Source organism: Amblyomma mixtum, chromosome 2, assembly GCF_055824585.1.
Source record: "Amblyomma mixtum isolate Tamu chromosome 2, ASM5582458v1, whole genome shotgun sequence".
NCBI lineage: Eukaryota > Metazoa > Arthropoda > Arachnida > Ixodida > Ixodidae > Amblyomma > Amblyomma mixtum.
In genome coordinates, this window is record NC_143013.1 from 131,578,970 (window position 1) to 131,606,149 (window position 27,180).

At 47.1% G+C, this 27,180-nt stretch overlaps 1 protein-coding gene across 1 annotated transcript in view; it reads left to right on the plus strand.

Moving 5' to 3' along the window:
- The first annotated feature begins 2,553 nt into the window (after positions 1-2,553).
- The window catches only part of LOC149360928 (putative chitinase 10), an 85,600-nt gene continuing 60,973 nt past the window's right edge, over positions 2,554-27,180 (plus strand). The window contains exons 1-3 of the mRNA XM_089569422.1: positions 2,554-2,757; positions 6,795-6,836; positions 15,995-16,147. Of these exons, the coding sequence (XP_089425548.1) occupies positions 2,554-2,757; positions 6,795-6,836; positions 15,995-16,147 (399 nt within the window). The remainder of the gene's footprint in view (positions 2,758-6,794; positions 6,837-15,994; positions 16,148-27,180) is intronic.

The following is a 27,180-nucleotide window of genomic DNA, read 5'->3' on the forward strand; positions in this document are numbered from 1 at the left end:
GACTAAGTGGATATGTTTTAGTTCACACATTTAAGGGATCATGAAATAAGGGGTTGAAAGAACTGTTTTTAACGTGCTCTGACATCGCACAGCACACGGGCCTCTAGAATTTCGCCTCCATCGAAATTCGGCTGCCGCGGCCAGGATCGAACCCGCGTCTTTCGGGTCAGCAGCTGAGCGCCGTAACCACTGAGCGACCGCGGCGGGCCTTTGGTATGTTGTTCAAGCGGTGTTAATGGGCGCACGCTGCGAAAAACTACGGCATCGCCAGCCGCTGGCGCTTATTTCGTTGCCAGCAAAGCGATGCTCTCTCGCGGACACTGCAGAAGGCGCTAAACTGGCATTCCTTTGCCAAGTCTTTGATAATGCCGCTGAAATTGCATCACAATCGGGCCCGGGAATCAAGCTGCCAAGTGCTCTTTTTAAATATTTCGGGAGCTTTCATTTTGTCGGTTTAAATTTCTGCCCTAAGGCTACTTAAGGCGTCGGAGGCCCCTGGCTCCGAAAATTTTTATGGCACTTGACAAATGTTTTTGATTGCGCCTGACAATTTTAACGCCATATTTAAGCAGCTAATACTCATCGTCGGCTAACACATAAAGCAGTTAGAGCGTAAAAAATGCCGGCCAGTACCAGTCGGTAGGCCTCAAGCAACATTCACTTGGATTTCAATACGGAAGCAGGTTTCCTTGTGTTTTTTTATTTTGAAATGAATTTAAGCGCACAAGAACACCGACACAAGAGGAAACACACAGCCCAAACAGAAGTTTTTTTTTTTTTGCGAAAGCAATACTACTTGCACTTTCAAGCCTTTGCTGTGACGCGGCGGTGCCACCATTGACCTTACGCATGACCTCTGTGTGACGTCACGCCGAAGAGCTGGGCGACCATCTCGCGCCGTCCGTGTGCGACGGCGGTGCACATGAAGATTGGATTGGATTAGATTAGATTAGATTAGATTAGATTAGATTAGATTCGATTCGATTCGATTCGATTTGATTTGATTTGATTTGATTTGATTTGATTGGAATGCAATGGAATGGAATGGAATGGATTGGATTGGAATGGAATAGAATAGAATAGAATAGATTGGATTGGATTGGATTGGATTGGATTGAATTGAATTGGAGTGGATTGGATTGTATAACCGATGCATCACCACAAGTCTAACCACAAGCACCACCACCAGCTACACTATCAGCTGAACCATGGCGTAGGTACGGATATTGCTTTCGCAATTACCAGGCTTAACCAAGCTAAGCCACAGCGAATTTTTTACTGTCTTTCATTTTAGCTGGGGCAACATGTATGCGCATTATCGCAATATGAAGCTGTTTGTGTTAGGTCCAGATCGCCAGCAATTTTTGCTGTCCTCTCCCACCTGCCTACTACTTGTAAAAGAACATGAAGATATCTGAGCAGGTTAAAGGTAAATAAAAATAATGGTGCCCATCCCACACCGGATTTCAACAAACTGGGCGAAAAAGCCAAACATTAGCACTCGCTATGCTTCTTTGTCCTCCCTCGTCACGTGATCGCAGCCTTATAATAAATTGCGACGCCGTCCAAAAGTGGCCCCGAATGGGAAGAGTGTCCTTTCACATGAAGGGAACAAAACTGACCACACGGCCGTACATGGCACCTCCGCGGTCAATTCGAGATGGCTCCGGCGCTAGACTACCTGAACGGAAGAGGCTGGCACCGATGGGGAGAGGAAAAGGAGGAAGGTAGCTTACAGGCATCGACTGAGGGAGGAGAGAATTCCAGAGCGTCCTGTAAGCAACTTTCGTGCATTCAGTTTGATAATAGAGTTCCCTTTTTGTTTTTCTGTAAAAAGTGTGCCTTCACTGTTTAAGAGCCAATTCATGGATAAGCTAACACTCCTCTTCCGTCCTCTCCCACCTCTATCTCCGTTTCCCTGCCCTACTTTCTTTCTTCACAGTTCTCGCGCTTTTACTATGAAAACATCGCCATTACCGCCGCACAACACAGGCGCTACGCATTAGCAGTTACGCTGTAAACAATAACAGCGGCGGCGGCTCACGTAACACGGGAATTTAACCGTCCACTGCCTGGCAATGATTGTGCCTGCATACTTTTCTGTATCTATATATGACTCGGAGCTTTCAAGGCACGCGCATACAAAACCTCGAAGAGCCCCCGACATCGCAGGAACTGCTGCGCATGGTTTAGAGATCGAACGAAAAGTTTTGTTGCGTCCAGTGAGCACAGCTCAGTGCTGTCGTAGCGTGTTGTACAATGAGTGCTGTAGCAGCGCCCAAAGGATGAACAGGAAACATGAAACGAAAAGACCAAAGTTGAAATTGTGTTTAAGCCTACTTAAACAGGGGCCTTGTCCAGTAGCGATGCACCATGATTTGTGTAGCTGGGGAGTGCACCGTTGCAGTATTCCGCCTACAGTGAAATAGCTTTGCGCTGTTATCATGCCCTTGTGTGCGGCGAGCGCACCTAAAGGAGCATTGCTCCATCCTACTCGTACGACTCCCGACAGTGTCCCGCCATTGGCGCTTGCAGGGAACAGCTGGGGAAGAAATGGCTCAAAGCCTGTCTCACGCCCGCCCTCTTCACCATGAAAGCCAGGACATCGTCGGTGATTACGGGCTTGCCGAAGAGTTTGGCTCACCGTATCGAGGCCAGGTTCTGCAGCCCACCATCCTCCCTGAAGCCCTGTCGCCGGCGACGCCTGTCCTTGTTCGCAGCCCAACGTTCCAGCTGTTGAGCAAGCAGGCTTTACAGGTGTCGTGCTAGTGATATCTCTATGCGTGATTTTGGAAGGCTGCAAGAGTTTCGGCTGCGGCGACGTTAGAGTAAGTTTTACAGGCCTATAAAAATGTTTCCCTTTTCATGCGCTGGAAGCAAGCAGTTAATAATTATTTCAGCTCTCTCAGTGCTTGGGAAATTGCTCACTATTCTGTCGCATTCGCTCACAAAAAAAAATTGCCCTAAGCTAACTGAGCAGGTCCTGCAATAGGTTGCCGTTTCTACCACCGCATTCAAACTATGACCCGAAGTGCGCAGTTTGTTAGGATCGTGAAGAAAAAGTATTGACGCACATCAGCGTCCATACGGTTCTGATCAGAGAAAGAGCGATCCAAATGTCTACTCTTGAAGAAATGAGAAAAATATGTATACAGTACGGTAGTGCTCCCACATCAACACCGTTATGCACGTGACCAAGACAAGCGAATGCTGGTACCTCAACGTAAAATAAACTTATTTTAAAGCCCAACTCGGGGGAATTTTTGAACAGTTCGATTTGATAATCCCATCAGAATCCGTATACTACCCGCTCTCCGTGCAAAATATCGTTAACAAAATGCCAATACAAGCGCTTAAAAAGAAAGCAAAACCCAGGAACCAGAAACAAAAATTGCGTTTTGACCAAATGATGACGCCGTGACAGACGGTCGTATAGCGTCATGGAGAGCTACAAAACCTATTGAGTCCGCATTGATTGGCCAGACTAGCGACTGTAAGAGAGAGGTTTGGTCACTATTTGTTTGAAACTGCCAAAACGCAGCTAGAAATATTGCTCTTTAGCAAATGCAGAGTGAATGCCGAGGACCATGCGTCCAGTGACGTCACACACGCTTGTTTGGCGGTAGAAATCTTCCCGAACGTAGCCACCCCGCTGCGAAATTTTGCACACAGGACCAGACCACTACAGAGAGTGCACCCTGAAACCTTGACTAAGAGCAGAGGAGTTAGAAAAAATTCCGGAGACTGGAGACGGAAAACGTGACTGATGTGGCATTCTATGCGTTAGCATTAGTGTTCGCCTCGGACGGGGCAAAGGCTGGCGCTGACTGGTGAAAACTGTGCCAGTGGGTGGTGCCATTTAGTCGGTCTGTCACCGTGTGACGCGCCGTGTCCTCTCTCCGCTCTCCACCACCCACGTTCGTTTCGTCTTCCCTCTGCCACTTGCACTCTCGCTCTCTATTGCGCCACCTCGCAACCAAGGACCTGAGACAGACGGATGGAGAGATTTCACCCACATGGTGGTTCTATATCGCTATGCCATTAAAAACGCCAACTTTGTTTATGCCTTACGGCTAGTGAGAAGTTCTTAATATAGATCTCATTATTCTCATAGGGCGGGAAAAATGAGACCCCATGAAGAGAAGTTTTGAGACCGGAAGCTGCAGTTGCTGCTAGGCAAAATTGCCTAATATTCTTTCTTGTGCGAAGCGCCAGGCAAACACTCCAGGCTTTGAGCTTTTGATGCCTTTTACGCACGAGGGCGTTAAAGGCACTTTGAAAACTATTTGTTCCATTGTATAACTTTGAACATTGGCGAGTGCTGTTAGGAGAGTAAAAACAGTATTTGCCTGTTAATATATACCCGTGGCTTTCATTTATTGCAGCTTGCGCATATAAATTGACCCTTGTAATATCATTACTTTTGCAAGAATAGAACGTCAAAATATCATAACCTTTACAAGACTTAGTCTCCTTTACTAACCTCTTGGAACATTCCAAAGTGTAGGCAGCTTCTAACCTTCATATATTTTTTCGCACTGTTGGTCAATCCCTGCACTTTTTCTACCTTTCAAGTAAATCAATGCCTCGCGTACGCGGTGTGGTACGATAATCTATGGAAATCGAGGACGCGTCGCGCATTATCCAAGACGTCAAAAATTCAAATGTATGCCCTCTCGCTTTCCTTTGGCACCGCCCACATATATAGCGTTCATTGATTACGAGAAAGCATTCGATTCACCAGAAATCTTAGTATTCACGCAGGCATTGCGGAATCAGGGTGTAAAAGAGTGTGATGTGAAAATATTTGCAGATATTTATAACGATTCCACAGGGACCATAGTTATCCATAAAGTCAGCAATAAAATTCCAGTAAGGAAAGGTGTCCGGCAGGGAGACACAATTTCGACTATGCCATTCACTGCCTGCTTACAGGAGGTATTTTGGGGCCTGAAATGGAACAGTTGGGGATAAGTATTAATGGAGAATAGCTAAGTGATCTGCGATTCGCTGATGACATTGCTTTGCTAAGTCGCTCAGGACATGAACTCCAAAGCATGACGCAGAAGGAACAGACAGGGACGAGCGCTCAACCCTGTCTGTTCCCTCTGCGTCCTTGTGGCGTTAGTGCTTCGAAAAATGTCAAAACTGCACCAATTAGCCCGATCCGCAACCCTTCTGAACATTATAAACCTGTACCACCGCGGCAGACTAGTTGCACTTTCAGCGCATACATTTTGACCTTCAGCACCCACTGCACGCGCGTTACTGTTCCCTATACACAGCTCAGCTGTTGTGATAGCAATAGCGTATCATACCCAAAGTATTCAAGAAGCGTAGCTTGTTCGGCCAGTCGGTGCGTGGTAAGTGGGAAACCAGCGGAAAGGACGCGTTCACAAGCAGGAGAAGTACACAGGACAAAGCTGGAAACACAACTGAAATATTCTTTTCTTGGTCAATCGCCAACAACAGAACAGGGCGCACATGCGCGAGAGCACCATAAACGCTATCAAAACAACAAGAACAAACTGATTGAGCGGCTAAGATTGCATGTGGCAACCTATGTCCCATTCATGAATCTGCACTCTTTTGCCGTGAACCTGACATAGATTCTAAGATTTCTCGTTCAATGTGCGTTTTACCACGGCCGATGATTCTGATATCATGAAACAGAGGGGTGCAGTCTTTGCAGTAGTTGCAATGTTTCGGCAGATTTGCTGTGTTGCCTGGCTGCAGCTAAGTCCGGTGCTGCTTCATACGCTCTTTCAGGCATTGACTTGTTTGACCAATGTAGGCCTTGCCACAGGACAGTGGAAGCGAGTAAACTACATCGGTTGTGCATTTGGTGAACATGCTCTGGTCCCTGACATTACATTTCTATTTTTGTACTATTTTTAGAGATGCGGGAACAAAGTGACGAGAGTTTGGTGGGCGCAGAAAAGGCAAACTTAACACCGTATTTTATGGCTACCTTTTTAACGTTATGTGAGATCTTATGCAGGTATGGCATCACAGCAAATTTACATTCTTCACAAGGCGTTTCATCTTTTTTTGTACTGTGACTTAAACTTGCTAGACAAAGTCTCAGCAATAGAAACCAGGACCTCCAAGAGCAGCCCGCTGACCTCAAGCGGTCAAGCTGCTCTAAGAAACTCTACTGCATGTTGTGTGAACAAGATCTGCGCAGAGCATTACCGAGGCAAACTTTGGCAATGGCTCTCTTCACACGTTTAGAACGTGAAGAGGGGTAGGGCAGCAGGCTTAGCTTGGTCCGTGGGGAGTAGCTCTAGCAAACGTGGCTTCTTCAGAGAAGGTGGGAGTCAGATCTAAAAACCTAATTCAGTTATCAAAACGTAGCTCATGAGTAAAACTCAAGTCAGGACAGGTATCGCCAAAGAAGGTCAAGATGTCATTTACGGCCGCTTCGACACTGTCACGGGAATTTAGTTTCAAGAAAATTAAGAAATCGTCTACATACCTAAAGTAGCGCTCCGTTATTTTTTTCCCCGCCGTGCGCACGTCACACATGGGAGTAGACACCAGCCTGGGGGCTAGGCCTAGTTCCAAGAGGGATATAATATCCTTCTTTCCTAAACGGAAAGATGAGAAATAAGTAACGCTTGCTAAGCCGGCGTTCATTATGCTCAAGAAACTATATGTTTTGTGTCGGGTACTTAAAAAGCGTGACGAAATGATTTTATTTCTGCAGCTTTGTATGTACTTGCTGTGGAACGCTAAAAGTGTAATCTCTCTGAAAATGGTACTTTGCTGATATCTGCGCTTTCTTCCGACAGTCCCCGCCGTCGCCGCACACTCAAGCAAAGACCAATATCAAGGTAAGATGCTCAATATTTCCTGCATGCGAACACGTCTCCAATTGGGGTGGCTATCCTTCAGGGTTGGGGTGGAAGCACGTGTAAGGATTCCAAAGTATTCGACATTAGACACGGAAGTAAGCTTGGGCAGGAAACGCTTACGGACAAATGAAATACCCTGAGGTCAGTCAAGGTAAGTGCTTCCAGTGAGGTTCTGTATCACTCGTCGTCTCAGCTGCTGCCACATTGCTGGACGGGATTGTGGCTGGGATCGGTTATTGTGCAGAAATATTCATAGGCCAGAGTTTTATCAAGAGATGCTAGATTGCGTGAAACTCTTCTCATTATTTTGAGTAAAGAACTCAGAAGCAGTCCTCTCCGGGAACGTGAGATCTGACATCAGAGAACCATGCCAGAGTTTGAATTTGAGGAAAAGTGTTGTGACACTAGGTAGCAGTCGGTACAAGGTCATGGTATGCCCAACTCATTTGTAAGTAGTGTTCGTACTGAGATAGAGAGGTGCTCTTCAAGATAGCGTATGTGTTCTATATAGTTTAAATGCAATAAAGTATTATCAGCGTGTCCCCGGCCTTTAGGTGCCTTTGAAGCGACGAGTGATTGTGTAAAAATGTACCCCCACAGCCGATATGTTAAAGAAGTGGAGTTCTTAATTCTATATTCCCGAGTGTCACATCCTCATTGGTAGTGTGCGCACTCAGACATCCTTAGAGCATGTGGAGGCAGCAGCTGTTCTCGACTCAACCTCACAAGCTGAGTCGTAATCCAGTTACCAAATAACAAAGTGGTGTGGGTATCGTGTTGTGTCCACCTTGCGCCGGTCGCAAACCAAAGATGATCGGACTCAGTGGTTCACTACAAAGCGAAGTTTATAAAGCACGGAGACGATGCAGCATTATTTCAAATTCCTGATATGAGCAAATCCTAGTATTCTACCGAGGAGCAGACACGTACAAGCGTTCTACCGAATAAAAGAACACACACAAAGCTATACTTATGAGGAGCGACAATACAGACAGAAATGTTACATCTATAGTGCACCAATGCAAGAGAGAGGTGAACAAACGAAAACAAACTGTTGACAAGGTGATGCGACAGCACGACGAATGGAGGATCACAATGAGGCAATCCCTGACAGGTCCATTGGGCGTCCATTGTTTTTAACCCATGGTTTCGTGCGGGAGGACATCTTACAAGTCAACTAACGGCACGGGCTTGCCGACGGCGCTAGACATCGCTTATCGATTTCTCATGGAAGATGTCATATTTGAGAAGTGGTGCCATGTATCGGCTTGTCTCGTCAAGAAAGCCATGCTGGCTTGGGCGGCCAGCCGCAGCTGCGTTTGGCTGAGCGGGAGCAATCGCTTGTTGTATCGAATAATCATGCTAGTTTGAACCAATTTCCATAAAAGGTGTTTTTGTTCAAAATATTGTGACGAAGAAGACGAAGCTGGCAGTGGCACGGGGCGGAGCGCTTGCGCTAGGCCACCCGTAATTAGATCATCTGTTAATCATCTTTCATCACGCGTCATTCTTCGGCTCGCCGCCACGTACCGTTTGGTGTGAGGTGCGGGGTATCATCGCAATCCTGGTGCCGGATCTTCGGCGTCCTGCGCCTGCCGCGGTCATCGGCCGTGTGTACCTCGTCCGCACCGCCCGGCTGTGCGCCAGCCCGTCAGACCTGAACAGACTTCGCTGCTCATCCCAGCCCCGTCCCCCGCCCCGACCATAACACACGTCGAACTGGCGACGCTGCCGCGACCAGAACCAATGACCCGACCGACCCGAGATGCCGCTGACAAGTGCCTACATTGTCCCCCTGCCCATGCCGATCTGTGCGTCCAAGGGACTCGGCCGTCGGCTCCTGGCAACCTGCGGCCCAGTTGCTTCTGGACCGGGACTCATTCGCCCATATCTGTCATCGTAGGGGCCAGTGCTTCACCACCTTGCCATTTTTGTTCTGCCCTGGAAGCCCATCAGCGAATCGCGCCTCCCTTCGTCGATGTCTTCTTCTATTCAATAGGCGACTTCTTTAATGATATTGTGAACATTAGTCCAAATGTCAGGTTCACCATATATGCCGATGGTACTAGCATTTTTTGTTCTCCGGAAGTAACATTCATGACTTGATACAATCGTGCAACACGACAATCCCCACACTGGAAGGATGGTCACAATCAAACTATATGCGCGTGAATGAAAAAAAAAGTAAAGCTGTAATATTTCGACCAAGAAACAAACCGATCGCCCCACACGATAGTATTAACTTTAACTCGAGAGAAATATAAATTGTTGATCTCTTAAAATGCCTAGGTGTAGTATTTTCTTCGCACATGTCTTTTGAAGATCACGTAAATCATGTTGTCTTGCAGTGAGCCAGGGTAACAGGCACGATTGGCTGCATAAGATACATTATTCCTAAATCATTTAAACTATTTCTATATAACACACTGTTCTGTGCCCACATTAACTACTGCCAGCTTGTATGGGGCACTACAACGTATTCCTCGTTACAAAAAATTCATGTTCTGCAAAAAAAGTTTCCTCGCTACGTCTTTAAGGCGAACTATGGAGCACCCAGCGAAGCGTTCTTTCGTGAAACTCGCATAATCAAAATCTTTGATTTATACCAATATCGTCTGAGTGTTCGTTTTAAACTAGACACCAAACATAACGTAAGTCATATTCGACATCTGGCAAATGTGAAAGAAAAACAAGTGAGCTACCCTTTTAGAGAGCCTCAAACCTGGTTGGTGCCTACACCACGCATAAATGCTGGTAAACAGCGCCTGCAATATAGACTTCCTTCTCTTCTAAACGCATACAAATCTGCCAATTTCAACTTGTTTATCTGCACTCATCATGAGCTGCGTTGCTTACACATATACTGAATTACAAAATGATTTTTTTTCTTTAAACTGCACTAAGTGGTGTTGCTGCTTTCTCTAATTTGTATTGTTTGTTCATTGTGCTTGTTGTACTGCTAAAAGATACTTAACTTCTGTAATGATGTTTGGATTACCATGTACATTGCACATATTTACAAACTAGAGATAAGATTTTTCTTTGTGTTAATAATGTGTTTTACTCTGAATTTTTTTTTTCGTCGCTTCTCACTGCTCCCGGTATAAGAGGGCTGCGGCTCAGTCAAGCTGTATATCACAGCTTTTTCTGCAGCTCCTCTGTCACTTTTTGGAGGCAGCAACAAAAAACGATTGATTTACGATTGGGACGATCACTCGGTGGCCCTGCGTAATGTGACGAAGAGGAAGCTGGCAGTGGAGTGAGACGGAGCGCTCGCGCTAGGCCATCGGCCATTGAATCATCTCCTGTTCATCGTTCATCATGCCCCTTCTTCAGCTGGCCGCCACGTAACAATATTATTTGTATGAGAAAGTTCTCGTGTCAGTTGAAGCCCGTATCTCGCTCTACTGTCGCGGGTGGGCGCACTTGTACGCACACGAAATTAGCGTCGGTGAAGTAACAAGCCCGTATTTTCAAATAAACAACGCAGCGGGGGAGAAATATGATGTTCGCAGCGTTGAAACAGCAGAGCAGAAATTATTTGATGCCAAGTAGGTAGCACCTTAGCAGCCTTTTACGAGGTATATAGGGTTCGAATCAACAATAAGAATATATGCACGGAAAATTCTTCCTGAATTCTGATACCTTTGCACTTTTTTTCCGTTTAATATTTATTCGGTATTGTGGCACTTCTCCACATGGGTTACGTCTTCGCTATCTAATACACTTCTTCCGCTGATGCATATGTGGAAGAAACGAACGAATATTCTGCTAGCTGATACTGGTTAGTTTGGGTATTAAAAGAGAATATTCCCATATCTTCCTCACGTTTCACCAAAGGCGGCATGCATACATTTAACTGGCGATGTCGACAGGCATACAATCGAATTTTGGCTTGTAAGAAGAAATATTTCGTGTGCATAGATTCCACAGAAATTTCTTCGTGCCTTTTAAAGCAAACTCTGCACTTTAGAACGTATAGAATATAATACAATCAGGTAGAGCTTGATGTCGGCATTTTGATGTGTAAAAATTTTCTTCTGCCTAAACAGCACTGCGCTCCATTTATGCATGCCACTAGCGCAACTCTCAAGCAATATAGCGAAGGTGCGACAGCTAGCGAAGTGCTTATTACTGCAGCCAGGGTAGTGCGTTAGGGAGCGAGCTTTCTGTGCCACCCTGCCGGCTTCGTAAATGCATGGTAACTTTGTGGCTGCGATGCCAGCGTTTGTCTTTCCATTTGGAAGCAAAACCATTTTGCGCAGTGTTTCAAGTGGAGCATTGAATGTCTTCCCGAAATGTGTGGTGTGTTGTGTTGTAGCATTTTTAGTACACACAATATAGAATGAAGAGGAGGAAAACATTTATTGTCAAAATTAGTTATTTGGTTCTAAGTGGGGCCTCATGGTCAAGAGCACACTGAAAAAACTTTTGCTCCTTGTTACTCAAAGCGGAAAACAAAGAGGTGATAGAAGTTACGCTATTTGGTGGCGCTGTTTATGGGGCTGGATGAGCAACCACAGGCCGTCGTAAAAACTACCACACACTTAGTGTAAAATCAAGGTTTCAGAGGTGGTCAGTACGCTATACGCTGTTGTACTCTGCGGCATATTGTCTCCTACGCAGCAATGGGTGACTGTCATCTGCTGGCAAGAAAAAGGGGGGCAAGTGAGTTATCGTTCAGGATAAAGCACGCATGAAGCAAAAAATAAGGTATCTTCACCTCTCGCTTGAAATTGTCTTAAATGACATATTCGCTATTTTGTGTAGCGCTGAGCTCATGTCTTTGTCAACTGCCTCCAGCTAATATCAGACGTATCCAATAACCTGCAAAGCGCCGATTGAAGTCGGCAGAACGCCTCAACAGCTGACACGATTTCTCTTTGCCCTCACGCATTGGCCACGAATATTATTCCACTTCACCGACCAGCAGACCGGGCATACTGTGCAAGCAATCGCTCACCTTTCGTAAGAACAATAACATTTGGCCCCTTCTGTCATTATACTGTTGGGGACATTACGCAGTCACTAAAGAATTTGTTACACTTAGCACGAAAAGTGTGCGCCAGTAATCGATCTTAAAAACACAGGAGCTCTAAAAGGTGCGTGCTGGTCGTTGTGGCAGTCCGAAAACGAAAAATGTAAATCTGCTTCTTGGGGGCCGTGCCACACTACCAGGTGACCTGTGAAGGATTTCGTAGCCCGGAGCTTTCGCTTACTAGCTCTGAAGTTCACGAGCCGTGTGGTAGCGTAGACTGACCACAGACACGTATCCGCTAAGGATACATTAAAGCTACCAAGCTCTCAAGCGACATGAGTGCGTGAAATGGAGCAAAATGGTGGTTTGAGCTAGTTGGTACATCTTCAAAATTTCACCAGCGCTACGACTAGGAATAAAGACAGAGAAGGAAGACAAGGACAAGCGCTCGTTAGCGCTTTTCCTTGTCTTCCTTCTCTGTATTTGTTCCTAGTCGCAGCGCTGGTGAAATTTTGGAGTGCATGAAAATTTTGTGCCGGGCGGGCACGTTTTTGAAGGTTCCTCCTTAGTGACGCCATGAAATATCCACAACTTTTGTGACTTTTCAGAAAGGAGAGGACAAGTTTATGATTGGCGTACATAAATATCTAAACGATTACAACCAGATAATGAAAAAATATATTTGCAGAATGCCTAATATATACAACGCACACCACAGCTTCTTACGGAATCAAACAGATAAAACAGTGACCTGTAAAAACCGGCAGCGTGCGCGGTTCATTCGAGGACATTATTTTGTAACCTGCATTTGGTGCTTTATCTCGGTTTTTACATATTGCAGCAGTATTCATAATACAGTAAAAGCAGCGAACTGAACGCTTACCGGTACTCACCTATGGGGCAGAAACGTGGAGGCTAACAAAGAGGGTACAGCTTAAGTTAAGGACAACACAGCGAGCTATGGAAAGAAAAATGATAGGTGTGACGTTAAGAGATCGAAAGCGGGCGGAGTGGGTGAGAGAACACACGCGCGTTAATGAAATCCTAGTTGAAATCAAGAGGAAGAAGTGGGCTTGGGCAGGGCATGTAATGCGAAGGCAAGATAACCGCTGGTCCTTAAGGGTAACGGAGTGGATTCCAAGAGAAGGCAAGCGTAGCAGGGGGCGGCAGAAAATTAGGTGGGCGGTTGAGATTAAGAAGTTTGCGGGAATACGGTGGCCGTGGCTGGCGAAGGACAGGGTTAATTGGAGAGACATAGAAGAGGCCTTTGCCCTGCAGTGGGCGTAGTCAGTCTGATGATGATAATGATGATGATGATGATGAACGCTTAACGATTCCAATGATTCCAACACTACTGATGCGAACACGCAGATATCCTTTGTAGTCGTTTCTAAGGTACCAAGGTTGGGTACCAAACCGCAGCATTTATTCAAACTACAGGCGACAGTCAACTAAACGTCATCTCGCTGATTGCAGTAATCCAGGTTCATTATTAGTGCGATTTTTTTTTTGCTCCCGCCCGCGGCCTTATAGGTGCTGCCAGTGTGAAGTACTACTCGCGAATGCGCGCCCCTGCCGCTGGGCCGCACGCTTGTGGTTGTTCTAAAAACACTTCTTTACTGCCGAAGTCGAGGGTGTGGCGGAAACTCGTCTGGTCGGGGGTGTACATGTTGAACGAGGCTCTCGTGCGGGAGCCGGAACGTCATTTAAAAGTTCATTTCTTGGTCGCTGCTCTGCCTTCTTCAGTTTTTTATTGCATGCATATCCACTCCTATTACAATAGCACGCACAGATCACGACCTATCTCAGCATACGTACTCATGATTGGGGCCTTTCTAAATCAGCCATGTCATGGTGTGCATTCGTGTACCACGCGTGAAATATCCGATTAAACATAACGAGCACGACAATAGACGCGCGCGCGTGCAATCGTGCACTCAGCACTGTTCGGAATTCAACCGGTCAGGATCGGCCGTTCCCACAGAGGAGCAGCACCTGCAGAGAGCAAGTCAGTCGCAAAACGAAGCACAACACGTTATATAGACGAAACATGATAAATGTGCACAGCTTACCTAACTGTACAGATTTTCCCAAAGGCAAGACCAGCAAAGGACGCACGTGTAGTACTAAAGCGACCATCTTGGAGAATGCAGGACCGCAGTAAAATAACGGAACCCGAAGCGCACTGCACATATTCACCGGTGAAAAAAAAAAGAATTTTATGAATACATTCTTTTACCTTTTTATTAGGCTAAGTTATTCATAGTAAGTCACACGAATGTAATTTTTTTTTTCAATACCGAAGGGTCACGTTGCCTGCACCTCCGGTATAGCTGCTCTAAGATGAGAAAATTACTCCTTTTTCGAAAACAGGTTCCTCCTAAGGTAGTTTACAGATGTCTTTGTGAGAACCGGAATTTTCTCTAACAATACTTGTAATATTATACACATTTCGTAGAGTGATATAAAGCCATTCCACTGATGTGGAATTTCTATTCTTGACTCTATTCATTGTCGGATTCACAGTACTTTTATTTTCTCTTTTGATAGCCCGTGGTGTTGCACGACAATGTATACACCTAGGCAAAGGAAAGGTAGAGCAAGTAGTGTTTTGCAGAATCTTTTGCAGTGAAATGGGGCAACTAATAGAGAGAAGACACAGAACAGCGCTATTCTTCTCCTTCCTCTCTGTGTCATTCCGTTGCGCCCCGCAAGACATCCTATAAAAGGCTACGAACCGACAAGACCAGCTTGAAATTTTGTCACTGATTTATTTACTTCAGCTGCGAGACAGACTCTTCGTCTGCCGTGCTGATGAAACGAAGAGCATCAGTGGCCTTACAGTGGCGGTCAAGAGTTCTTTTCAAGATTCTCATTTTCCTCGAACCATCAACCTGTAGGCAATGCATTGAGCTTGAAAAGATGACTTTCTGCGCGCAACTAAATCCTTCATGCGGCCGTAGCGGGAGCGTCCACGCATTTAACGTGTGATTGTCTGATCTGGCATTGAGCGATGTCTGGTGATGCCGTTATATCGGTACTTATGTTCTGGCACGTGACGTGCTTCTATTGACGCACTTGGTACTGCGGCCTTACATAGTGGAACGGCACTGCATTCGCAGTCTTTCTCGAGCTTCCAACTTAGACTCTATCTTTTTGTCGTTTCCAATACGGACTGTGACGTGCACACGGAATCGTCGGCACATTTTTCAACGCGGTGCGTCGGACAGCGGAGCGCCGCGCGCGCCAGCCCAGCGTTGCGCGTGTGCACGTGCGAATGGTGTGTGCGACAACGAAGAGCGCGGCGAGCGCGAGGAGTAGAGAGCTGATGTGTCAGAAAACCGAGGTGTGAAGGAAGACACCGCAGCGAAGGTCGGGTCATTCAAGCGTGGAGGTGGCAGCCGTCGGATGTTGGGTCTGTGCTACCGGGGACCTCCCTTGAATCACAGACGCAAGCCTCCTGCATCGCTTTGAAGTTTAGAGGTGGCAGCGAATGGACTGAGGGTCCGTGCTGCCGAGAGGCTTCCTTGGATAGTTTGCATAAGCCTACGGCGATTCGGGACGACAAGTCTTTATTATGCTTTTCCTGCTGCTGCTGCCAAGTTCTTGAGGCGGATGACTGGAGTCCATCGGTGCCTTCCTGTGTTCCTCTCCGCTCCTTGCCACCTGGCTGTCTTCCGCCGCTTCCTTCGACGCAACGCCAGCGACGCACCGCAGGACATAAACCCGCGTCCTTGCTGCCAGCAAGGCATTCCCGCTTCATACCTGGTGAACTCTTTCCTTTAACCTGTTGTGTTGTACGCGTGTGGAGCATGTGTTTTTCTTGGTGTCTTCGTTTCTTATTGTTTTCTTATTTGGTCTTTTCCTTTAAATTATAAATACAGCTTCGTTTTGTTTTGTTTGATCTGGTTGTTGTCTTGTTCGAACCTGCACACGATAGCGTTCCCCTTCGGCAGTCGGGCATGCGTTAGCAATTCTCGACACGGACACATTGCAGAATGTAGAAGAATTAAGAAGGCAGCCAATGGGGCAGAAAACTGTTTTCTAAGCGAGAGACGATGAGCAGCATTTTCCCCGGGCGCGCATTTGTGGAAGCGAGACTGTCTACTGCGGGTCCTCTAAATAAGGCGGTGGTTCAGCTCCCATGTTCTTCACGCAGGTGCTCAGCCCCACTCAAAACTTGAAGCAGCGTCGTACGGAGAACGGGCCAATCTGGTCGCCGCCAACCGACATCGGTCGGTCACCTGTGGTGTCTCCCGAACAGCAGCTGCCACCGGACCATGTTTCTGGACCAAGCTTCGACAGTGAAGAGGTCAGGTTGGCGTCGCCGATAGAATGGCTACTGCAGACTTTTTGTTTAAACCATTTTATCAGCTTTATTTCGTTAGCCTTAACATGTCGCAGCCGATTTTCAGAAAACGGAAACATCATATTTCGTACAAGAACAATAGCTCGTTCTTTTCACTAAATATATGTAAAAAAAAACGCAGTACAAGATATTTAAAAAAACAACGCACTTAAAGATAGCTACAAAAGATCGCCAATATGTGAAAACTTCTAATAAATGCAGCATTCAAATCAATAATTATTATAAAACATGTTAAGATATTTAAAGAGCTGATGTACATTAGAGCATTAGTCATAATCTGTCCTTATGATTTTTCCATCCCACGCGGTATCGGGAATTTAAGACAGCTCGTATCTAACCTAGTTAAGTGCCTGGGCTTCAAGCGGGTCAATAGGAAGAGTCGCGTATATTTGCATAATGAGTCCCGCAGATAATGTAATGGGTTTTTCAAAAAACGTATGCTCCTGGCGATCTCCTGCATACAGTGAAGGCAGCGCTGCCTGGTTACTTCACCTAATATTTGTTTCAGAACTAAAGTTCAAAAAAGGCCCATGTTTGAAAGCGACGAAATTCGGAGCTGCTGTCAATGACAGAAAGCCAAGTTTTAGAAGTTTCTACAACTACAGTCGAATTTAGCGGGCAATGAGGCCTCTGTTTTTGGAAGCCGTTTTGCCGAAAGATCCAGGAGACTTCCCGAGAACTGATATTTTCACTCGCGGTTATCTCATCAAAGCCTGTGGGAACAAATGCCAATAGTGCCACACGCCTTGTGCCATAGCCGAGTTGAATTATTTAGGCTGCACGGGAAATAATTATGAGATGGAACCTTCGCCACTGCGTTTCTTTTTCAGAAGGAAAAAATACAGCTGGTTGGTTCGCTTATGGGGTTTAACGTCCCAAAGCGACTAAGGCTATGAGAGACGCCGAAGTGGAGGGCTCCGGAAATTTCGACCTCCTGGAGTTCTTTAACGTTCACTCAGATCGCACAGTACACGGGCCTCTAGAATTTCTCCTCCAAAGAAATTCAACCGCCGCGGCCGGGATGGAACCCACGTCTTTCAGGTCAGCAGCCAGGCACCATAACCACTGAGCCACCGCGGCGGCAAAAAGTGATGGATGGATGGATGGATGGATGGATGGATGGATGGATGGATGGATGGATGGATGGATGGATGGATGGATGGATGGATGGATGGATGGATGGATGGATGGATGGATGGATGGACGGACGGACGGACGGACGGACGGACGGACGGACGGACGGACGGACGGACGGACGGGCGGACGGACGGACGGATGGATGGATGGATGGATGGATGGATGGATGGATGGATGGATGGACGGACGGACGGACGGACGGACGGACGGACGGACGGGCGGGCGGGCGGGCTGGCGGGTGGGCGGGCGGGCGGGCTGGCGGACGGACGGACTGAAGGACGGACGGTTGCATGGTTAGAAGTGCTTTATTTTGCCGTGTAGTTAAAACTGGTAGATGTTAATCGTAGTTAGACCGTTTAGACCAGTGAAGGCATGTTTTCATTCTTGAATTCGAGGGGCACTTAAGACCCGCTTGAAGGGTGTGACGCGACAGGTTCTAATAGCAGGGCTTACGATTAGGGGTGTGCGAATATGCGAAATTTTCGAATATCTTTCGAATATTATATTTTTAGTATTCGTATTCGATTCGAAATCCAAGTATTCGCGTTCTTTCGAATAATCGACTCGACGCCAATATTCGTATCTAGCCGAATATTCATTGTGAGCACCGGCGTTCATTTCGGTCCGCAAGCCCTATCGATAGACATATAACAACATGGCGGCGCCAAGAGCAATGCGTATGGATGAAGGAAAATTTTTCCTTCGAATTTTTCCTTCGAGGAAGGAAAATTTTCCTTCCTCCAAGGGCCATGCCGTAGCTGACTGCGCCGGTGAGCTTTTTTCTGGCTATACCTGCGAAACTGCTATACGTGCCAGTTCAGTGCCAAGTGAGAGGGCATTTTCTGTGGCTGGAGGAGTCGTTTCAGCTAGAAGGGAACTACTACTGCCTGACCATAGAGAGCAGCTGGTTTTCCTTCACGATAACCTTTTATGTTCATCCCAGCAAAGCGCTTTTGTGCTGATGGCAAGCTAGTCTTAAGCAATGCTGTGTACTAGCCATACTCTCGGATATTTCCACTCTTCTAAGAATAATGTTCGAGACGTTGATACTTTTTGTGCAGCCACACACACCTTTTGTGTTCATTTAACCATCGATATTTGAACTGTGATTTTCTTGGGTGCTCAAATAAATGTTTTGTATTGGTTAAATGCGTATCTCCTTGATTATTCGATATTCGATTCGATATTCGGAATCAAGTATTCGTATTCGATTCGTATTCGAGAAATTTGATATTCGCACACCCCTACTTACGATGGGTGACGTGCACCAGCTGTGCGGATGCGACCGCGGGACGAGACTTGGGGTCCAGGGGCGTGATTTCGTAGGCCACATTGCTCAGTTGCCTGAAGACGAGGTAAGGACCGCCGTAACGAGGCAGTGGCCCACACAGCGCGCAGGGAGCCGGGAGGGTAGTGGAATCCACGGTTACGGTTATAGCGGTGTTTTTATATGGTCTGAGAAGCGTCGAGACAATCTCGAGCGATTTGGCGGGTGGCGTCAGCTCGGGAAATGCGTTCCAAGCGTAACTGCTGGTAGAAGAAGCGTCATGAGGCAGTAAGCTGTCAAAGGGTAGCAACGGGTAGCGCCCAAAGGGTAGGTAGATGGGGTGTATCCGTTAGTATCATAGCGGGCGAAATTGTAGGCAGACGTCACGAAAGGCAAACTGACGTCCCAGTCATGATGGTCGTCTGAGACATAGAACATGTCCGTCTCAGTGCGGCTAAGGCGCTCAGTAAGGTCACTTATTTCGGGATGGCAGGTCACCCTGAACTTGTGTCGGGGGGAGCATCAGCGGAGAAGGTTGTGGACAACTTTCGAAAAAAAAACAGCGTCATCGATTCGTAAGCAGTTGACGAGGAGCGCCATTAAGCGGAACGACGTCATGGAGAAGAAAGTCGGCGACATCGGAGGCACAGCTATCCGGGATAGCCCGCATGGTAGCGTACCGGGTATTGTAATCGGTCGCAACGGCAATCCACTTGTGTACGGAAGTTAATGTGGGAGAGGGCCCAAGCAGATCGATACCAACACGGAAAATGGGTGAGTCGGTATGTCGATGGGCTTAAACTGGCCACCAGGGGGAAGGGGGGGCGGGTATGAGGAAAGCGTTTGACTCGGTCAACCATAAGATATTGGTTGAAAAGATGCAGTGTTATGAAATACACGGCGTTCCTTTAACCTTATTTGCTAGCTGCCTTGACAACCGGTCTAAAACAACTATCATTAACGGTATTTCATCTAGGATCGGTCAGATTGTGTCTGGTGTGACACAGGGCTCCGTTCTAGGACCAATGTTGTTCTTATGATATATTAATGATATCGTCAGCCTTCGTCCAGCAGACAACATTATAATCTATGCAGACGATACTAACGTATTTTTTTCAGGGCAGGATAGTAATATTTTGGAAGCAGCCTCCAATAGTTGGTTATCCCAACTGTCTGTTTGGTTAAAATCAAATAGGTTAGAACTTAATGGCAGGAAAACAAAGTACATACTGTTTAGAGCCAAAAATAAGGAAGTACCGAACAACTTCCAAATTCACTTCGAACAAGCTCCGATAACTCGTGTCAGCTCTACAATGTTCCTTGGAGTCATTTTTGAAGAACATTTACTCTTGACAGAACATGTAAACTACGTCTGCACTAAAATGGCTCGCTCTGTTTGTATCCTAAATAAATTTCGCACAATACTGCCTCGAAAATTCAAACTACAAATTTATTTCTCTCTAGTCTTTTTGCATCTACAATATTGTTTGTTGATCTGGGGAACGACTACCTCAACCAATCTTGTGAAAGTACTGCCTTTACAAAAAAGAGCTGTACGAGCGATTGATAATTTACATTACAGTGAGAGCACGGGTCCTTCCTTTCTCAACCATAGGCTGCTTACTATCATGGCCGCTTACTACAAGAAGCTTCCTGTTTACATCAGAAACCTTATGAAAGGAAACTGGCAGACTTTTGAGAGCACATATTTGATTGCCCAAACAGCATATAGTCTTAGGCACCCTCATACCATGCATCCAAATCCCGTACAAACTATGTGTTCCAAAAACTAACTCACATAATTCCTGATACATTAAACACCTATCCATACTTAACAGAATTGTCACTACAAAATATGTTCGAGGTCAGATTTAGGAAAACTGTTCATTTGTATTTTTGTTATAGCTAGTTGTGGTGTGTTTTTGCCTAATCAGTTTTTGTCTTTATGTTTTGCTCTTAGATTTGTTGTGCTTAGCACTATGCATGACTGATCTCTGTTTCGTTGTCAATATATCCGCTGCTTTTCTAGTTTCTGTTACTTATGGAAATTTTGTACCATTGCCAAGTGCCACTTTTTTTTTTACATGGGGAGGGCAGGCCTCTGTCAGGCGCTACTAGGCGCCTTTAGCTTGCTCTCCCTTGTTTGCAGCCTCTGTACTGGCCAAACAAAACAAATAAATGAAATGAAATGAAATGTAAATGTTTCCGGCGCTGACATTGCTCGCAAACAGCAACACAGCCACAGACAGAGCGGTAAAGGCCAGGCCGGAAGAACCGTCTTCGTACGCTGTCGTACATGCGTGACACGACGAGGTGCCCTGCAGTAGGAAAGTAATGAAGTTTGGTGAGGACAGTGGAGCAGAGGTGGGTCGGGACGACGAGCAAGAGGTCGGCGCCATCTGGGTGCATATCGTGATGCAACACGAAGAGGTTCCGAACAGGGCCGTTGTGGCCGCTGCGTAGGCGGTTAATTCGGGCCGCGGAGATGGATCCCAGCGCTTCTCTCGTTCGATGTGTAAAAAGTCCGATATGAACAAAACGCAGTCGTCTGTACCGTGGTTGAGAGAATCGGGAGGGCTCACGGGATGGCGGGACAAACAGGCAGCTTCTTGGTACAATCGGTCGGACTTGTAGATGATGATAAAGGTGTATTCCTGCAAGAGCAAGGCCCATCGACGCAGATGGCCTGGAATCTTTTAAGAGAAGACAGCCAACACAAGACATGGTCATCCGTAACTACACAGAAGTTCCTTATATTAAATAAAGACGGCATTTCGTTAACGCCCAAACAAGTGCAAGGCATTCCCTCTCCGTGATGGAATAGATAGTTGCGTTCGCAGGGAGCTAGCAGGCGTGTGACGTAGGCAATCACAAATAGTGCTCGTGATGGCACCAATACCACAGCCACTGGCGTCGGTGCGATGTTCCGTAGGCGCAGAAGGATTGAAATGGGCCAGCACAGGTTGACCAGTGAGGGCCGCAGCAAGTGCTGTGAAGGCGCGAGCTTGGTCAAGGCCCCAAGAGAAAGGCACATCCTTCTTTAGAAGGCTGGTTGTGGGACGGGTCGTGTCGGCGACGTTCGGGACAAACCAGCAGAAATACGAGCAGAGCCCTAAGAAACTGCTCACATCGCTTCCGGTACGGGAGGTGGGGAGCTCGCGAATAACAGCAGCTTTGCAGGAGTCGAGCTTGACACCAGAAGCATCAAGCAAGTGGCCATGGACCTTCATTTCGCGCTGGCCGAAGGTGTGCTTTTTGGAATTCATTTCGAGACCTGCGCCGCGGAAGACGCCAAGGATCGTAGAATGAAGGTGTATGTGACCTTCTGATGGGAAGGAGAAAACGACAACCTTATTTTGGTAGCACAAGGACGTCTTTCATTTGAAGCCACACAGGAGCGAGTTCATCATGCGCTGGAAGGTGGCAGGAGCGTTTCAGCGGCCGAAAGCCATGACTCTGAGTTGGTACACGCCATCGGGGCTGATAAAGGCATTCTTCTCACGAGCCCTCTCGTCAACATCAATTTGCCAGTACCCTGAACGCAGATAAATACAAGAGAGATAGCTGGAACCACGCAGACAGTCGAGGGCGTCATCACTTCTCGGAAGAGGATAGCGTCTTTCTTTATTACGCAATTAAGATGGCGATAGTCGACACAGAAGCGCCAACTTCAATCTTTATTTTTGACCAACACAACTGGAGACGCCCAAGGACTGCTAGAAGGCTCTGTATGTTCGCCGGCATCTTGTATACCTCTGCCTGAATTGCATGGCGCTCAGGAAGTGAGGTACGTTAGGGCCTTCATGTGGATGGGATTGGCATCGCCAGTATTGGTCCGTTGGGACACGACAGTAGTTTGGCCGAGAGCACGATTCCCGAAATCGACGACATCGCTCAAGGAAAGTAAAAGAGCGAAGAGGGTGCTGGCGTGGTCAGGTGGCCAATCCGCCTCGATCATTGCAGCAGTAGCGTTCAACACGTGAAGCGGCCGAGCAGAGAAGTTCATGGAGACGAAACTGAGGTTTCAACTGTGAGAGCAGAAACGGTGCGTTCGGTCAAAGGAAACAGTGGAGGGAGTTTAATGCCACAAAGAGTCACGATTGCTGGTGACGGCGGTGTGTGAAAAGTTGATGTTACGCTGAAGGACAACGTCCTTGATTGGGTAAATGATATTGGCACCATCAGGAATGGGGTAAACAGGCACATTGGAGCATAGGCTGCAGCTTCGCGCGGCTGGCGAGTAAATTCAGCGGCACGCAAGCGGGGCGGCTGGGTACCGGCGCGTTCAGAGCAGAGTGGTAGTTTCGACCGAAAACGGCCAGTGGAGCAATCATTTAGCGCCACGTGGGTCTTTAAAAAGTCTATTCCGAAGGTCATATTGTGGGCAATGGTTGATGAATAGGACAGTTGTAGTACGACCGTCAGTGTAAATGCGCACTGTACATTTCAACGTCGGCAGCGGCACTTCCGTCGGCGACACGAACTGCTAAAAAACGGCGGTTGCCACAGCTTTCTTCAAACGACGGCGAAAGGAGCAGCTTGAAACAGAAACTTGGGCGCCAGTGTCAGTGAGAGCTGCAACTGGTGCACCGTCCACGCAGATATCGAGCAGGTTGTGGCGAAGAGCGAGGGTCAGGAGAGGATTTTTAGGCCACCTCATCAACGAAGCGTCACCACTGGGCTCTGCACTGGTTAGTTTTCTGAGTGAGAGCGAGGGAAGGGTGGAGACTAGGGGTGTGCGAATATCAAATTTCTCGAATACGAATCGAATACGAATACTTGATTCCGAATATCGAATCGAATATCGAATAATCAAGGAGATACGCATTTAACCAATACAAAACATTTATTTGAGCACCCAAGAAAATCACAGTTCAAATATCGATGGTTAAATGAACACAAAAGGTGTGTGTGGCTGCACAAAAAGTATCAACGTCTCGAACATTATTCTTAGAAGAGTGGAAATATCCGAGAGTATGGCTAGTACACAGCATTGCTTAAGACTAGCTTGCCATCAGCACAAAAGCGCTTTGCTGGGATGAACATAAAAGGTTGTCGTGAAGGAAAACCAGCTGCTCTCTATGGTCAGGCAGTAGTAGTTCCGTTCTAGCTGAAACGACTCCTCCAGCCACAGAAAATGCCCTCTCACTTGGCACTGAACTGGCACGTATAGCAGTTTCGCAGGTATAGCCAGAAAAAAGCTCACCGGCGCAGTCAGCTACGGCATGGCCCTTGGAGGAAGGAAAATTTTCCTTCCTCGAAGGAAAAATTCGAAGGAAAAATTTTCCTTCATCCATACGCATTGCTCTTGGCGCCGCCATGTTGTTATATCTCTATCGATAGGGCTTGCGGACCGAAATGAACGGCGGTGCTCACAATGAATATTCGGCTAGATACGAATATTCGCGTCGAGTCGATTATTCGAAAGAACGCGAATACTTGGATTTCGAATCGAATACGAATACTAAAAATATAATATTCGAAAGATATTCGAAAATTTCGAATATTCGCACACCCCTAGTGGAGACGACGGGCGTTGATGTTGGCGGCGAACGGGAGCGGCAGACTTGATGTGAAGGTGACAGGCTTTCGCATCGATCGTTACGCATAGCAGCATCTGTTCTCCCGATAACAAACGCCTCTGTACGCGGCGCCCCTTCTGCACTAGGCTGTCAAAATTCGCATGTTCTTTCAAAATACCGGAAGCACGTGCACCGATGACGTAGCCCGGGAAAGCTGTAATTGGTTTGATTTTGTTTGGTTTATGGGATTTAACGTCCCAAAGCGACTAAGGCTATGAGAGACGCCGTAGTGGAGGGCTCCGGAAATTTCGACCACCTGGGGTTCTTTAGCGTGCACTGATATCGCACAGTACACGGGCCTCTAGAATTTCTCCTGCAAAGAAATTCAACCGCCGCGGCCGCGATCGAACCCGCGTCTTTTGGGTCAGCAGCCGAGCACCATAACCACTGAGCCACCGCGGCGGGGCGGAAAGCTGTAATTGTCCCGCAGCTACACAATTACCAGAGACGGGTCTTTTGTACGGCATGTGACATTTGGCGCCTTCAAATGAAATGATATCGCCTAGGAGAGGCGACGATAAAAACATGCCAGGCCGCATAAAAAATTGCCGAGCGCGTACCACAAACTGACGACACGGACGTTTTTCAAGGCAACAGTGCTGTTTTGGCACCCTCGTTGGAGAGCAAGAATATGAAGTTCTCGTCGCTGCATTTTCATCACTTTATTTTTTGGCTCGAGTGCTTTCGTTTTCGTTTCGTTTTAGCCCGAGGTTTTTCGTTTGTCCTCGTCTTCCGAGGTGTTATACTATAGATCGCAACCAACTTGCCCAGCTTTCTGTCCTTCTAAGCATTACTTTAACATTATGTCACAAATGCATTCCAAACTCCAGCTCCTCTGCTTCTTTGCGCTTGCTGACTGGATATCCCAGCGACGTACCTACTTTCAGCGCGTCAGTAACTAAGGAACTCGCGGCTGCAAGATTTAACGAAAGAAGCCTTTTTTACCCCGTACTTCTTTATTTGCCTTTCGTATGGTATTGCTCCTAAATAAATCAGTACTGAGAAAATGGCTCTTTCGTTGGCGTCACGCAGCAACCTCAGTAAATTACGTCACGTGTGTTTCTCGGCACGTATGTCGAAAGGCTTACTGTATTTTGCCTCTTAAAGGCATCACCGGGGATGAGAGCTTGTCTGTCGTGTTCACTCGTCCGTGTCTTTCTGCGCGCTTTACGTCAAACGTAGTTTGCTAACTGTTTCCTACCCATAGCTTAATGAGAGATACACTGCCTTCCTCGACGACAATCGAGTGCAGTGGCAAGCCGGTGTCTTTTGGCAGCTGGAGCAGAGGGTTCCGCGGAGACGATGAAGGCGGTGTTGGGACTGGGAGTCCGAGCCAGGAAACGGTCGAGGCGACGGTGAGTCAAATGACTTTTATGTACAGTATGTACAAGGGCTTTTACGTCATACAAGGGCCAAGAGCACCACGGGCTAGCACAAAGAAGAGCGGCCCCGGCGGCGAGCGTAGCTCCGGCATGATGGCTCTTCTGCTGCCCGTCTGCTGCTCGAGTCGAGTTCAGCGCGGCTCCGTTTTTATAGCCGCCCGCTGACGGTTGCGGCAGCCAGCAGTTCAAATCCTCCAATCAGGTCACAGCACTGGCCACCGTTCAAATTAGACCAATGGTCGAGAGGCGCCGGCCGTTGAAGGCTTGAGACAGGAACGGGCGGCCGGAGAAGCGCCGCGGGTGTCCGAGCCGACGATGAGGAGGGGGAGGAAGAAGGGTCCGTGTCGGCGCCGGCGTGGCTGGATGAGTCACGCTGCACGTCGCGACATGTCCGAGAGAGTCTTGGCCTGCTTTGAGCGACGGAGGGCGCGCAGCGCTTGTTTTCAGAGAGGCCAGCCATCGAAATGTGGGCGCCGGCACTACAGCGGCCAGTGCTGCTCTGACTTTCCTTTGTTAGTCAACCTGGCGGCTACAATAAGATTGAAACGAAGTTGTATCAGGGGCCGTATTTCTGAGGTTTCTTTGGGATTAATCTGTCGCCTTTAATGGCTTTTTTCTTCATGATTTAAAATCGTTTTAGAGAAATTTGTCCTCGAATAAAGAAACAATGAATCAGCAAGACGTCGCCTCATAGTATCATCAGTGTAATCCAGTAAGCAACATCCAAAGCGAAAGTCAACAGCGTGCATGATTTTTTGCCGAACAAGCCGCTAAAAGAAGCTATTAAGAAAATAAGAGCATTTGGTTTCAGACGTGTTCTCAGCTGTCCACCCCAAAGCAGTGCACCGTTCCGAAGAGGAATTTAACATTACTGAATAGAATGCGCCATATATGGTGCACTTATAAGAGAAAGGAATCAAAGAGAATATTGGAGAGGCTGGTGCTGACCACGCAAAAATAGTTATCAGAGCTGTAAAAGAATATAAGTATCTAGGTGTCACAATAACGTCACGGCTCAAATGGACGAAACACATCGAAAATATATGCTCCTCCACCCGCAAAAAGCTAGGATTTCTGAAGCTTCGGATGAGCGGTTGCCCTAGTGCCCTAAGACTGAAAGCATATAAATCTATTTTAAGGCCCAGTCTCGAATATGCCTGCATTGTATGGGACCCCTACACGGTAGATGACATCCAAAAACTAGAAAGAATGCAACGTCTTGCGGCACGATTCATTTACAACCGTTACAGGCGCCTAGACTCTCCTTCCGCCATGTTGAAACTCGCAGACTTAGAACCACTGGCAGATAGAAGGAAGAAAGCCCGTCTCAACTTCCTTCATTCATTATACTTTTCTCGACTTGGTATCCGACCTGAAAATTACATCGTTAATGATTCCACACGAGCCTCGCGCCATAAGCATGCCCTTAGCCTGAAACCTATTTTTGCACGCACAGATGCCTACAAGTTTTCTTTTTTTCCGAGAACAGTTTCTCAATGGAATGCTCTACCGGAGAACTCTCCGTTGTTCTGTAATCATTCTTGATTTTCACTGCTGGTTTAGTAGCTGTGCTGTAACCGCGTTCTCAATTGTACTTTTGCGTTGCTT